The sequence below is a fragment of the Conger conger genome, chromosome 6, assembly GCF_963514075.1.
Source record: "Conger conger chromosome 6, fConCon1.1, whole genome shotgun sequence".
Lineage (NCBI taxonomy): Eukaryota > Metazoa > Chordata > Actinopteri > Anguilliformes > Congridae > Conger > Conger conger.
Window position 1 is genome coordinate 19,255,755 of NC_083765.1, and position 13,586 is coordinate 19,269,340.

General features: G+C 43.7%; 1 protein-coding gene across 1 annotated transcript in view; it reads right to left on the reverse strand.

Annotated features, from left to right (window-relative positions):
• LOC133131499 (prominin-1-A-like) overlaps nt 1-13,586 on the reverse strand; it is a 27,445-nt gene extending 13,859 nt beyond the window's left edge. Inside the window, exons 1-7 of the mRNA XM_061246882.1 lie at nt 13,361-13,586; nt 4,880-4,938; nt 4,029-4,055; nt 2,553-2,758; nt 789-909; nt 413-476; nt 105-194 (exon numbers count right to left, since the gene is read on the reverse strand). Coding sequence (XP_061102866.1) covers nt 105-194; nt 413-476; nt 789-909; nt 2,553-2,758; nt 4,029-4,055; nt 4,880-4,938; nt 13,361-13,586 — 793 coding nt within the window. The remainder of the gene's footprint in view (nt 1-104; nt 195-412; nt 477-788; nt 910-2,552; nt 2,759-4,028; nt 4,056-4,879; nt 4,939-13,360) is intronic.

Genomic DNA, 13,586 nt, shown 5'->3' on the forward strand with positions numbered 1-13,586 from the left:
TACTAAGTTGGGTCACTCCGTACTAAGTTGGGTCACTCCGTACTAAGTTGGGTCACTCCGTCCTAAGTCGGGTCACTCAGTACTGAATTAGATCACCCAGGTACCTGAAGCCATACTCAGGGCTGCATCAAGAGCAGGAAGCACTTCTATTCCAAGCTGAGCCTGAATCTTCGCTCCAAGCAGCTGGTGAATATCTGAGAGGAGAAATGTGGGAATGAATGTGTGGGTAGAACGCTGATCACTTTACACTCATGGCATGAACAAAGGATGAAATGTTAACGAAAGCTGAGGCTCTCCTCTGCAGACGATCCGCTGATCAATCGACATGACAGATCACACCTCTCTGACATCATATTGAATTATGAATATGTGACTGAGTGAGTCCATGATGAGCTGTTTCTGCTGCACTTACTGTCCAGGTCGTACAGGACTTTGTTCTTAGCCGTGTTATACTGAGCAGTAAGGTAGTCGATTTGCTGAAACACAAACGGACTGTCATCAGCCAAAATACATGCGCTTAGTGACAGATATGAGACTAAAGGATAGAGGTATCTTTACATTTATTAAGTTTAGGTCAGCACAACTCCTTCACACACACAGCACATTCATGTACGCACACACACACACATACATACTGCACACACACACACACACATACATACTGCATGCACACTCACCGACACACACAGAAATGTTATGGTAGCAGATTGAGAGAATGTGACTATGCCACTGTACACAGTGAGTATAACTCATGTCTAAATGGCCCAGCACAAAGCAACTACACTCACCGCTGGCGTCTCATTGGCGAAGGCCTTCAGGTCTTTGATGTTGGTGTTGACTAGCTTCCTGGTGCCCTTCAGCTGGTTGGTGAGGTTCTGGTTGGCAGCATAAGCACAGAGAACGCCAGCTCTGCAAGAGGAACATCTGCCATCTTACTGCAGGCCTACAGCACTGTGAGCCTAACCAGGCTGCTCATAACCTTACAGCACTATGAGCCTGACAAGGCTGCTCATAACCTTACAGCACTATGAGCCTGACAAGGCTGCTCATAACCTTACAGCACTGTGAGTCTGACCAGACTGCTCATAACCTTACAGCACTATGAGCCTGACCAGGCTGCTCATAACTTTACAGCACTATGAGCCTGACCAGGCTGCTCATAACCTTACAGCACAATGAGCCTGACAAGTCTGCTCATAACCGTACAGCACTGTGAGTTTGAACAGACTGCTCATAACCTTACAGCACTATGAGCCTGACCAGGCTGCTCATAACCTTACAGCACTAAGAGCCTGACCAGGCTGCTCATAACCTTACAGCACTATGAGCCTGACCAGGCTGCTCATAACCTTACAGCACTGTGAGCCTGACAAGGCTGCTCATAACCTTACAGCACTGCGAGTCTGACCAGACTGCTCATAACCTTACAGCACTATGAGCCTGACCAGGCTGCTCATAACTTTACAGCACTATGAGGCTGACAAGGCTGCTCATAACCTTACAGCACTGTGAGTTTGACCAGACTGCTCATAACCTTACAGCACTATGAGCCTGACCAGGCTGCTCATAACCGTACAGCACTAAGAGCCTGACCAGGCTGCTCATAACCTTACAGCACTGTGAGCCTGACCAGGCTGCTCATAACCTTATAGCACTGTGAGTCTGACCAGGCTGCTCATAACCTTACAGCACTATGAGCCTGACCAGGCTGCTCATAACCTTACAGCACTATGAGCCTGACCACGCTGCTCATAACCGTACAGCACTAAGAGCCTGACCAGGCTGCTCATAACCTTACAGCACAATGAGCCTGACCAGGCTGCTCATAACCTTACAGCACTGTGAGCCTGACCAGGCAGCTCATAACCTTACAGCACTGTGAGCCTGACCAGGCTGCTCACAACCTTACAGAGAGCACTACGAGCAGGTTACAGTCAGCAGGCACACCTTTTCTTTTGGGGTTTATTGAACCTTAAAGGACAGCTGTCGCGTGAGAGGTGTGTGGAATAAGACCCTACAAAGCTCACCCTGATCACACAGACCAGCTGTGATGGCATGACCTTTGACCCTGTAGCTATTTTAATCACATTTCCCACCACACACAAGGAATTAGTCTAATGAACTTTAGCTCCCCCTTCCCCCCAATAGCAGTGGAGCAGGGGTGGGGGCAGGGTGTTAGAGGTGGGTGAGGAGGAAACGTTTCTGCGCATTGTTAGTTTCTCACTAACACTGGCTTACAATGCCATCCCACATTTCCCTTATAACACAGCTGCATTTCATTACACTCCGATGAACTTCAGTGTTAGCCAGCTACAGTGAGGCCTGTAAGTATTTGGACAGTGGCAGAATTTCTGTTCTTTGGGCTCTGAACTCCAGCACATTGGATTTTAAATGAAACAAAGAACATGAGGTGAAAGTGCAGACTGTCACCTTTATATTGGGATCCATGCAGGGAATGCCCCCTATCAAGGGACCAAAAGTATTTGGACATTTGGCTTCTCTGCTGATTAGGTAGGTGTATTCATCGGCTGTGTTGAAGGCGGCGGACTCACGCGATGCAGACGGAGCTGCCTATGAGGAGAGAGGTGAAGAAGCCGCGCTGGCAGTCTGCGTTCTTGCGCTGGCGCTGGTGCATCTCCCCCCCACAGTTCTCACAGCAGCGGCACACGCAGAAGCACAGCCCCACGAGCGGCATGAGGAGCACGAACAGCGCCCCCGCGACCGCACACACCACAAACCCCACCTCATAATACGCCGCCTGGAACAGAGACAACCATTACACATACACACACCACAAACCCACATCATAATACACTGCCTGAAACAAAGACAACCATTACACATACACACACCACAAACCCCACCTCGTAATACGCCGCCTGAAACAGAGACAACCATTACACATACACACACCACAAACCCCACCTCGTAATACACTGCCTGAAATAGAGACAACCATTACACATACACACACCACAAGCCCACATCATAATACACTGCCTGAAACAGAGAGACAACCATTACACATACACACACCACAATCCCCACCTCGTAATACGCCGCCTGGAACAGAGACAACCATTACACATACACACACCACAAACCCCACCTCGTAATACACTGCCTGAAACAGAGAGACAACCATTACACATACACACACCACAAACCCCACCTCGTAATACACTGCCTGAAACAGAGAGACAACCATTACACATACACACACCACAAACCCCACCTCGTAATACACTGCCTGAAACAGAGAGACAACCATTACACATACACACACCACAAACCCCACCTCATAATACACTGCCTGAAATAGAGAGACAACCATTACACATACACACACCACAAACCCCACCTCGTAATACACTGCCTGAAATAGAGACAACCATTACACATACACACACCACAAACCCACATCATAATACACTGCCTGAAACAGAGAGACAACCATTACACATACACACACCACAATCCCCACCTCGTAATACGCCGCCTGGAACAGAGACAACCATTACACATACACACACCACAAACCCCACCTCGTAATACACTGCCTGAAACAGAGAGACAACCATTACACATACACACACCACAAACCCCACCTCGTAATACACTGCCTGAAACAGAGAGACAACCATTACACATACACACACCACAAACCCCACCTCGTAATACACTGCCTGAAACAGAGAGACAACCATCACACATACACACACCACAAACCCCACCTCATAATACACTGCCTGAAACAGAGAGACAACCATTACACATACACACACCAGAAACCGACATCATAATACGCCGCCTGAAACAGAGAGACAACCATTACACATACACACACCACAAACCCACATCATAATACGCCGCCTGAAACAGAGAGACAACCATTACACACACATACCACAACCCCCCACCTCATAATGCACTGCCTGTAAGAGATAACACAGCTATTACGCAAACACACACACACAAACACACACTAGGCTGCTGCACACACAGTGTAAGTTTGGGGGGGTCTTTACCTGAAGTGTCAGAACTACATTCTCTGGCTGCGCAGCCAAAGCAGACGGACAGGAGGCAGACAGAAGCAGCAGCAGCGTGAAGAAAACAGAGCAACAGCAACCGTGAGAGAGAGAGAGAGAGGGAGAGAGAGAGCCAAATCGACAGCAAACCCAACAGAACCCCAACACCAGGACTCAATAAAACACAAATAAACACCAGGACTCAAACTTGCAAAAAACCAACACCAAGACTCAAAATTGCAAAAAAACCAACACCAAGACTCAAAATAGCACAAAACAAACACCAAGACTCAAAATCAGTACAAAAGAAACATTGCGACTCAAACTAGCATAAAACAAACAACTTGACAACAAATATCAAGACTCAGAACAAACCAACTACACTGAGCATTTTACAGTGCCCAGCTTAGACCTACTTTACTGCAGTTATCCATCTACTACATGGCAAAAGACTAACATGAAAATGTATTTTAATAATCTTGAGTCAAATATGAGATCTTTCTGCTATTGAATGAACAAATAAGTTCTTCCAGGGTTGATCCGGGGATCCACTGCAAACAAGAAGCTGCCATTCATCCCACATGCAGATGCACACACACACTCTCTCTCACACACACACACACACACACACACACTGATGCACAGACCGTCTAATCAGAACAATAAAGAGCAGCCCGTGACGGATTTATACTTCACATCTCAACAACAAAGCTATGAAGCATCCGCCAATAACTGCATATGTCAGACGCTCAGTCAGTCTGTCAGTCAGTCACACACACACCCACACTCACATGCTCACTCAGACACACCAACGCTCACACATACACACTCCTGCACACACACACAGATACCTTCTTATATTCAGTCTGGAGCTCTCCCATGCTCTGCTGAGCCACTTTAACGATGAGATCTGAAATTACGGGAAAAGAAACAGTCGTTACGTTATTACATTACATTAATTAATTACATTAAAGACATTTGGCTGACACTCTCATCCAGAGCGACAGTTGATTTGACTAAGCAGGAGACAATCCTTCCCTGGAACAATGCAGGCCCTGCTCAAGGGCCCAACAGCTGTGCGGATCTTATTGTGGCTACACCAGGGATCAAACCGCCGACCTTGCGGGTTCCAGTCATGTACCTTAACCACAACGCTACAGGCGGTTATGAAACACAGACACTACCATGAACACTGTAAACAGTGCAATCTTAAAGTAGATTCATATCTCACCAAAAGACATCACTGCATTGGTACTGCCTGCAGCACCATATGTAAACCAGAATAAATAGATACCATTTCTACCACACAGAGCGCTCTAGCACTACTCCCCAAAATAATCTCAAACCCTTACCTCTGTATGGTAATTTGTTTTTATTAAAATTCATTCTCTGTTGTGTAAATATGAGCCTGGCTATTAGTTTAAAAAGAGACAGGCACATAACTAAAACAGTCAGGACACAAGTAAAAGTGTCTGTGCTATTATTAAAGGTACAATAGGTAAGATTTTGGATTAAAACAATGTTACAAGACCCTTCCTATCATTGAAAAAGGCTCACTGACATGATGTGTCAGTATCAGTGTGTGTATGATGAGTGTGTATATAATGTGTGCAAACTGTGTGCATAGTGTGTGTATGCTCTGTGTATATAATGTGGGGATGCTGTGTGAGTATAACGTGTGAATGATGCGTTTGAATGCTTGTATGCAGTGTGTATACGGTGTGTATAACGTGTGTATGCTGTGTGTGTATAACATGTATGCTGTGTGTATAATGCGTGGATGTTGTGTGTATAATGTGTGGATGCTGTGTGTATAATGTGTGGATGTTGTGTGTATAATGTGCATAAGCAATGTGTGTATAATGTGTGGATGTTGTGTGTATAATGTGTGGATGCTGTGTGTATAATGCATGGATGCTGTGTGTATAATGTGTGTATGCGGTATGTGTATAATGTGTGGATGTTGTGTGTATAATGTGCATAAGCAGTGTGTGTATAATGTGTGAATGCTATGTGTATGCTGTATGTATAGTGGGTGTATACTGTGTGTATAATGGGTGCATGCTGTGTGTGTGTACAATCTGTTTATGTGATGGACGTCAGGATGGCATGATGTTTTGAACATGTCACACGCGGTCATGTTTGTGATGGAGATTACGGTGGTAATGGGATTACACAGCACACCTGCCATTAGTGCTCCTGTACAAACAACACGACAGCAACACCACGGTTACAGAGTGTTCGACAATACCACTGACAGCGCTGCCATCTGCCTCAGCCAATGCCCTCACAGCTCTGCCGTCTGCCTCAGCCAATCGGCTTGTCCCCTGGAGCCGCTGATTCCAGGAGAGAGGAGTGTTCCCACACACTCCCTAATCCAGCATTGACCGACTCGCCTCTCTATCATGGCGGAATAACGCACTGAACAAGCTCCAAAATCGCATCCCCAAGTCTGGATGCTGTCCTCTTTCATACATTACTCATTAATATGATATATCATTGATATATTAATATACTCATTAATATGGATGACTGTATGTCTAACGCCAGGTTATTAATATGGCTGACTACATCCAGAACGTTACAAAAATGCATAAATAATACACTGTTCAGGTTCTGTACATAAATGCACGCATGAATCAGAACACAGGATATCTGTACAACACAAATTACTACAATGGCGTCCAGAGTCACATAAAAAACACCAATGGCAGATGGTGCCAAACCACAGTTCCAGGTTACTTGTAGAATATAGAACTTTCTGTAGCTGTAAAAGTAGTGATTCACTGATCTTATTTTGGGGGTGGGATTATGGGACACAGTGATCTGACAGGCTGTTCCTGGGGCTCAGACAGTACCTGTGGGTGTCTGTCAACATGTGTGTTTGAGTCACAGAGAGATTAGTGCCCAAAGAGCGGCATCTCTGTCCTACTTTTCCCCCACAAAGCTCCTGTCACGCCTGCTACACAGCTACATAAACATAATTCCCTACATGATGTAAAGACAACGTGTTCGCACATGGACTGCTGTTACAGTTATCCAGCATTACAGTATGTCGAAACAGAGAGGAGTGTTACACTGCATTACACTATATATAAACAGAGCGACAATCTTTGCCTTTAAACCAGTGCAACCTGGGGAGCAAGCCTCAGGCTCACAAATGCACAGAACAATATTACATAAAATGTACTACACCGTACTAAATAAAATATTTTCTCAAATACATGAACTGATGTTGCTGAAGAAGTTAAGAATATATTATAGGCTAAAAATATCAGTCTGTTTGTGAACAGTAGAGCCTTTTTTAAATTCAGTGAATCAGCACCAATATCTTAAGGCATTATTGGGGTTTATTTATTTATTCATATTTATGTATTTCTTTATTTGACAGGGTCAATACACATTGATCAACATCACTGTTCTGTGATATAAATGTGTTTTTTTTTTACTTTTTTTTTCTTCTGCTGCTGTAGCCAATCCACTTAAGAGGTTTGAGGCATTATGTGTTCAGAGATGCTCTTCTGTATACCACTGTTGTAATGCATGGTCATTTGCATTACTGTAATCTTCCTGTCAGTTTTACCAGTCCGGCCCTTCTCTACTGACATCTCTCAGTAACAAGTCATTTTTGCCCGCAGAACTGCTGCTCACTGGATGTTTTTTGTTTTTTGCACAATTCTCTGAAAACTCTAGAGATTGTTGTGCATGAAAATGAGATCAGCAGTATTCCCAACAATCATTCCATTGTCAAAGTCACTTATATCACTTTTCTTCTCCATTCTGATATTTGGTCTGAAACAAACAGCTGAACCTCTTGACCATATCTGCACGCTTTTATGCATTTAGCTGCTGCCACGATTGGCTGACTAAATATTTGCATTAACAAGCTGATGTACAAGTCTACCTAATAAAGTGCTCAGTGAGTGTACATGATTGGAATGTGAAAAAGCCTTCATGAATGGTAAATGGTTGGCATTTATATAGCGCCCTTATCCAAAGCGCTGTACAATTGATGCTTCTCATTCACCGATTCATACACACACTCACACACCAATGACGATTGGCTGCCATACAAGGCACCGACCAGCTCGTCAGGAGCATTTGGGGGTTAGGTGTCTTGTTCAGGGACACTTCGACACAACTGCTCTTACCACCTGAGCTATGCCGCCCCCTTCATGAAAAAGAAATAAACAGTAATAAATCCCAAAACTATAACAATGTAATTATACTTGATATTAAGTATAATTGACCAATCCTAAGCCCCACCCCTTTGTTTTTGAAGGTCCAATCACAGCTTCTTTGTGAACAAAAAGATGTTCCTGGAGGACTTAGCAATAGTGACACAAGATACCCCGATCGTGTGGAAGTTTTAATGCCAGTCATTTAATGTCTGCCGCTTGACAACATTAGCTTATTTGATTGTGTAGACTACAATATATCTAAGCCTATATAAGCTCACGTTAGCTACTCAGCCAGTTAACGGGAGACTAACTAGAAGTCTAAAAGTGACATCTGGAACTAGCGACTGGTTTGCTTTTGCAAGACTTGTCTGACAAGTGACAATGAAGTAGCTATAGTGGTGAACTAATAATGGAAACAAAGCTGGCTAACGTTAGATTCAAGAGTGGCATCAGAAACTTTATAAAGGTACACAATTAATTAATGGTAAAGACTAATTTTCAAGAGATGCTCTTACCAGTAGAGTTGTTCAGTGATCAAAAGACAGAATCTTGAGGAATCTAGCTTGCGAGCCGTTTTGACATGCACAGACAAATTTATATTCCAATAGCAATAACCCCAATATATAATTTCCAGGATATAGCCAAGCTAGCTCCATCCAAGTCATCCAAGGTTTTCACTTTTCAACCAAGTAGCTGCGCTTTCACCTGAAAACCAAGACGGCATTTCACTGACAAAAATGTTCAGTGGGTAGCTGATGTTACTACCATAATGTTACTTTGTTCACTTTGCATTTCCTCCTGCTCATTCATTTTATTCACTATTGAAATGTGTGTTGTCATTATCAAAGGACTTTTTGACCGGGGGCCCAAATGAGTTCAAACAGGTTCCTGTCAGCTTGAAGAAATGGAATCTAACCATCAGCAACAATCTATTCCTTTTTGCGGTAGTTGGCTAAATGGTATGGTTAGCACCATCTTGAAGGAATGTTTTGACTGAGGTCGCTAGAGTGGGCGGGGCTTAAGAAGGTGAAATAACCCCTAAATTAAGCGCCAGGTTAGATATACCAAATAATCCCTGTAAAAAAATACATTATCCAACCAAAGCTCTCTGTTTAATTCACTTCAATTCAAATCAATCTTGTGTATAAAGCACTTTTCACAAAGTCACTATCATAAAGATTCTTTACAGTGGAAATCCAAAATAAATTTGCACAAAACCGGGCCTGAATGCTGGAAAAACCGCAAAATTAGATAAGACATAAAACTCTCTAGTGGGACCCCCCACACCAGGAGACCTAAAGCTACACCACAGGGTCCAGAGCCCTACAGCCTGGACACTAAACACTGAACACACCGCACCCAACACAGGCAGCCAACACAGGCACAGAAGACAGGCACCCAACACATGCAGAGCAACGTCGTTCATCCTGACCATAAGCCCAGCAAACTTTCTGAGATATATAAAAGCAGGGTGAATATGATGGAGGGATGAATACTGACAGAGAGAGAAGAAGGATCAGCTCTGGCCCAGGCTCCAGTGATGGGCCACTCTATGATGGCCTGCTCCTCTATAGTCTCAGAGGCTATTTCAGGCTGGATCACTGTCCCAGCAGCACGTGAATAATCAGCTTACAGAGCTCCTTCCTTTGGGCAGTAACCTGCCCCACTGTATCACCCTGTACCCCAGCAGGGGGTCTGCTTAATACCCTAAACTTCCCGCTGCCCCTGACCAGGGGAAAGGGACACCCCCAACACCTCCAGAGTCTTCTTCAGTCCTAAAGATGTGGTGAAAAGTATCATTGTCTTCCTCAGTTTCATAGAATGTGCTGAAAGGGGATACTAGACTGATATCCCTGATTTTATACAGCTACAACATGAGAACAGCTAAAAGATGAAAACATGAGGGTTATTATGCAGCTAGACAAAGAATTTGTTTTGGAATTGAACTAGAGCACTGGTGGATAAGCCTTCATTTTAGTTTAGTAGCTTGCAAACTTATGGAACTATTCTCACTTAATTTCCTACTGTGATACAACATTACAGCTGTACCGCTGTAGAGAACGGTACATTCTTACTTCTCTCATGTGACCACACTGTTCCTTATGTATTACAGTATAATAATACAGGATATGCTAAAGATCCCTATCCAAAAGGCTTGTAAGTCTCCATCATGTCACATCAGAACAGAAAACTGAGATACCTACAGCTCATAATCATAGTCCAACTGAATTCAGGTGTGTTTTAGCCATTGTAGCCATGTAGCTATTGTTTTTCAAAAAAATATTTTTTATATAATCCACAGAATATAATGGAACATTATAGAATATAAGAATACAAAATGAAAAGATTGAACATTTACAACAGTGCTCAATGCTTTACAGAGCCAGTAAAACTGTGAACATTCAACAAAGCATCTTAAATTAAAAAGCTTTTTTTTTCTTTCTTTTTAGCAGAATCCTAAATTACAAGGCTGAGACAAGTGAAAAATTCTGCACATTTTCTGATTGGGCACAGCACCTGGCCACCAGAGAAACAATGACACATGCAGTGCATGCTGGGTAAAATCACCTAATCCTGTAATCTGCACAAGAGGGTGAGCCATGATGGAGACTTTCAGTGCCGTGATAGTAAATGGTAAACGGACTGCATTTATGCACGTGCTGTTGTCTTTATTGCTGATGTTATTGTTTTGTTCCTGTTGTTTTTGTTGTTTGCCATTGCTCTGTAGCACTGCCATTGAGTCCTGCAGGAAATGGCAAGAAACAGGAACTTTGTCATGCGGTGGGCAAAGCAGGAACCGTACACCTAGGGAAGAGTGTGGCTGAGGGCAGGTTTATATTTCTCTTTAAGCATTTCTAATAAACTGTTAATCTGTCTTGCCATTACCCAATGAACATGTACTTGGAAAGCAGGTTTGACAAAATAACCTAGCAGAGTTATACTTTTATCCAAAGCTCCAATTGATGCTGCTCATTCAACCATTCACACATTCACTCACTGGCTGCCATGCAAGGCACAAACCAGCACATCAGGAGCAATTGGGGGTTAAATGGTAAATGGCTGGTAAATGGGTTAGGTGTCTTGCTCAGGGACACTTCAACACACCTAGGGTGGGGGATCAAACCAGCAACCCTCTGACTGCCAGATAACCACTTTTACCATCCATCCATCCATCCATCATCACCCGCTTATCCGGAGTCGGGTCGCGGTGGCAGTAGGCAAAGCCGGGTATTCCAGGCATCCCTCTCCCCAGCAACGCATTCTAGCTCCACTTTTACCTCCTGAGCTAATGTAGCCAATGTTGCTAATGTTGATGGAGACTTTCACAGCTGTGATGGAGGCTTTCAGACGGATCCCAAAGAATTATTGAGATTAAGGTATCCCGACAACATTTTATGAATAAACTTATCTCATTCAGAAGGTCAGTTCTGTCTTCATCACTGTTCCCATTTTATAATTTAAACAGCTCTTCCCTGTCTCCTGCTATACAGAGCAGCCATGCTGATATTATAGCAGTGCTCACTGTAAGCTGGGAGAGGTTTTGAGCTAAAGTGCATTTAACAGACACAGGGATAACATGAGTGATCTCTGCATGAGGAACTCCAGATGTATAAAGTGATGTTTTAGCCAGGTCCAATGATTGGCCACAGAATCACTCAGGGAGGTAGGGTTCATTCTGCGGGGGGTTCCATGCTCCCTGGCTCATCCTAACAAAGCTTTATTTAATCATGTATTTAACCAGGGGAGATCCATTGAGAATGTGTTCTCTATTGCAGGGATGCCCTGGGAGAAATGCCAGAGAGAACAGTAGCAAGTGGGGCAAGAAGGAAAGAGCAGGGGTAAAGCCCCTGGAGCAGCTTTTGGGTTAAGGGCCTTGCTCAAGGGCTCAACGGCAAGGTTCTTTTCTTTATTTAGGGACCCGATGCAGATTTATGTTGACTGGGGGCTTGAACCAGCAATTCTACAGCTGCTAGTCTAACACCATACGGCTAGGCCAGCCTGCAGCCCTGCTCTGCTCAGTCAGCCTGTCCGAACAGCTGGGTCCATATTTCAATCCTCTTACTCTGTTCATCAACTGGTGGCTTCTAGGATATGAAGTGTGTGTTAGTCTGAAATCTGAGGTGCTATGTAGTAAAACCAGGGTATTGTTCTCATAATGTGTAATATAAACACTGAGCAGGTTTAGATGGAGCTACACAGCCATCCTGCTCACTGGGTAACAAATGAGGAGCAATATTGCCACAGTACAGTGACCGGGGATCAGTGTACTCAGCAAAGGACCATGTGATACAAATACAGATCTTGGAGGAATAGTTTCCAAGAACCATAATATATAAAATCCTTAATAACATGTGCACTACACTAAAATGTGTGCTCTACTGGTCGGTATAATATCACAAATCTTCAAATCCAAATTGCATTATTCAGCGGAAACTGAAGCCATGCTTATGGAGTGTTTGATTAAATATGTATCCAGTTCCCTTTGGTTATGTAATGCTTAGCATTCATAATTCAAAATGTAAAAAAGCCCAGTTTTTCTAACCCTGAGACACTACATCTGACTGTGAACACACACATGGCAGCATATGGCCTCCAGATTACAGGATTACCTAATTAAGCGAGTGACTCAGAAAGCCACGCCTAATCACAAGATTTTCTAATTGATTACGAAGACCGAAAATGGTAAGGACTTAAAGCCAATCCTATTGGACTTTGCCAGCTATCATGACCTCAGTATGGGGAACACACTACCAGCACACAGGAAATACAGCCTTGCTTCAAATGAACTACTACTGTATGTCATATTCAATATCAATATTACCACTATATTACTACAGTAGACCATGTAGCTTTATACTCATACTACAGCTCATTTAATCTCCTTAAAAAATAGGACTAAACCCTCAGTTTGCCATTGTAACATGAGTGTACAACTTTCCCTGGAGTCCCAGGTCTTTTTAAGCATGTTACAGTCCATCAATTTATTTCTGCAAACAGTCTCATGGAGATGCACCTGTTCTGGTGTCTTTGCACATTTGGAATTACTATGGGAAATTGCTATACCAAATTATTGTTATAAATTACATGGTAAGATGTCAGGTAACCAATCAACCAATTAGCAAAGGAAATGAACTGGTTACTTTCACTCACCTTTGGGGAAGGGGTTTGGCTGCACCACGTACAGGAACGCGTGCACCATGTGGAACAGAATCCCGATCGCTCCCGGTTCATAGTAGGCGAGCGTCTCATAAACTCCAGAGGGAACGAAACCGAAATCCAGACTTCCAAGCTGGGACTGTTTGGCTGCTTCCTGAGGCTCGACGGAGCTCACCCCCCAACAGCAGGCGAGAAACAGCACCCCCACATTTCCCCGCAT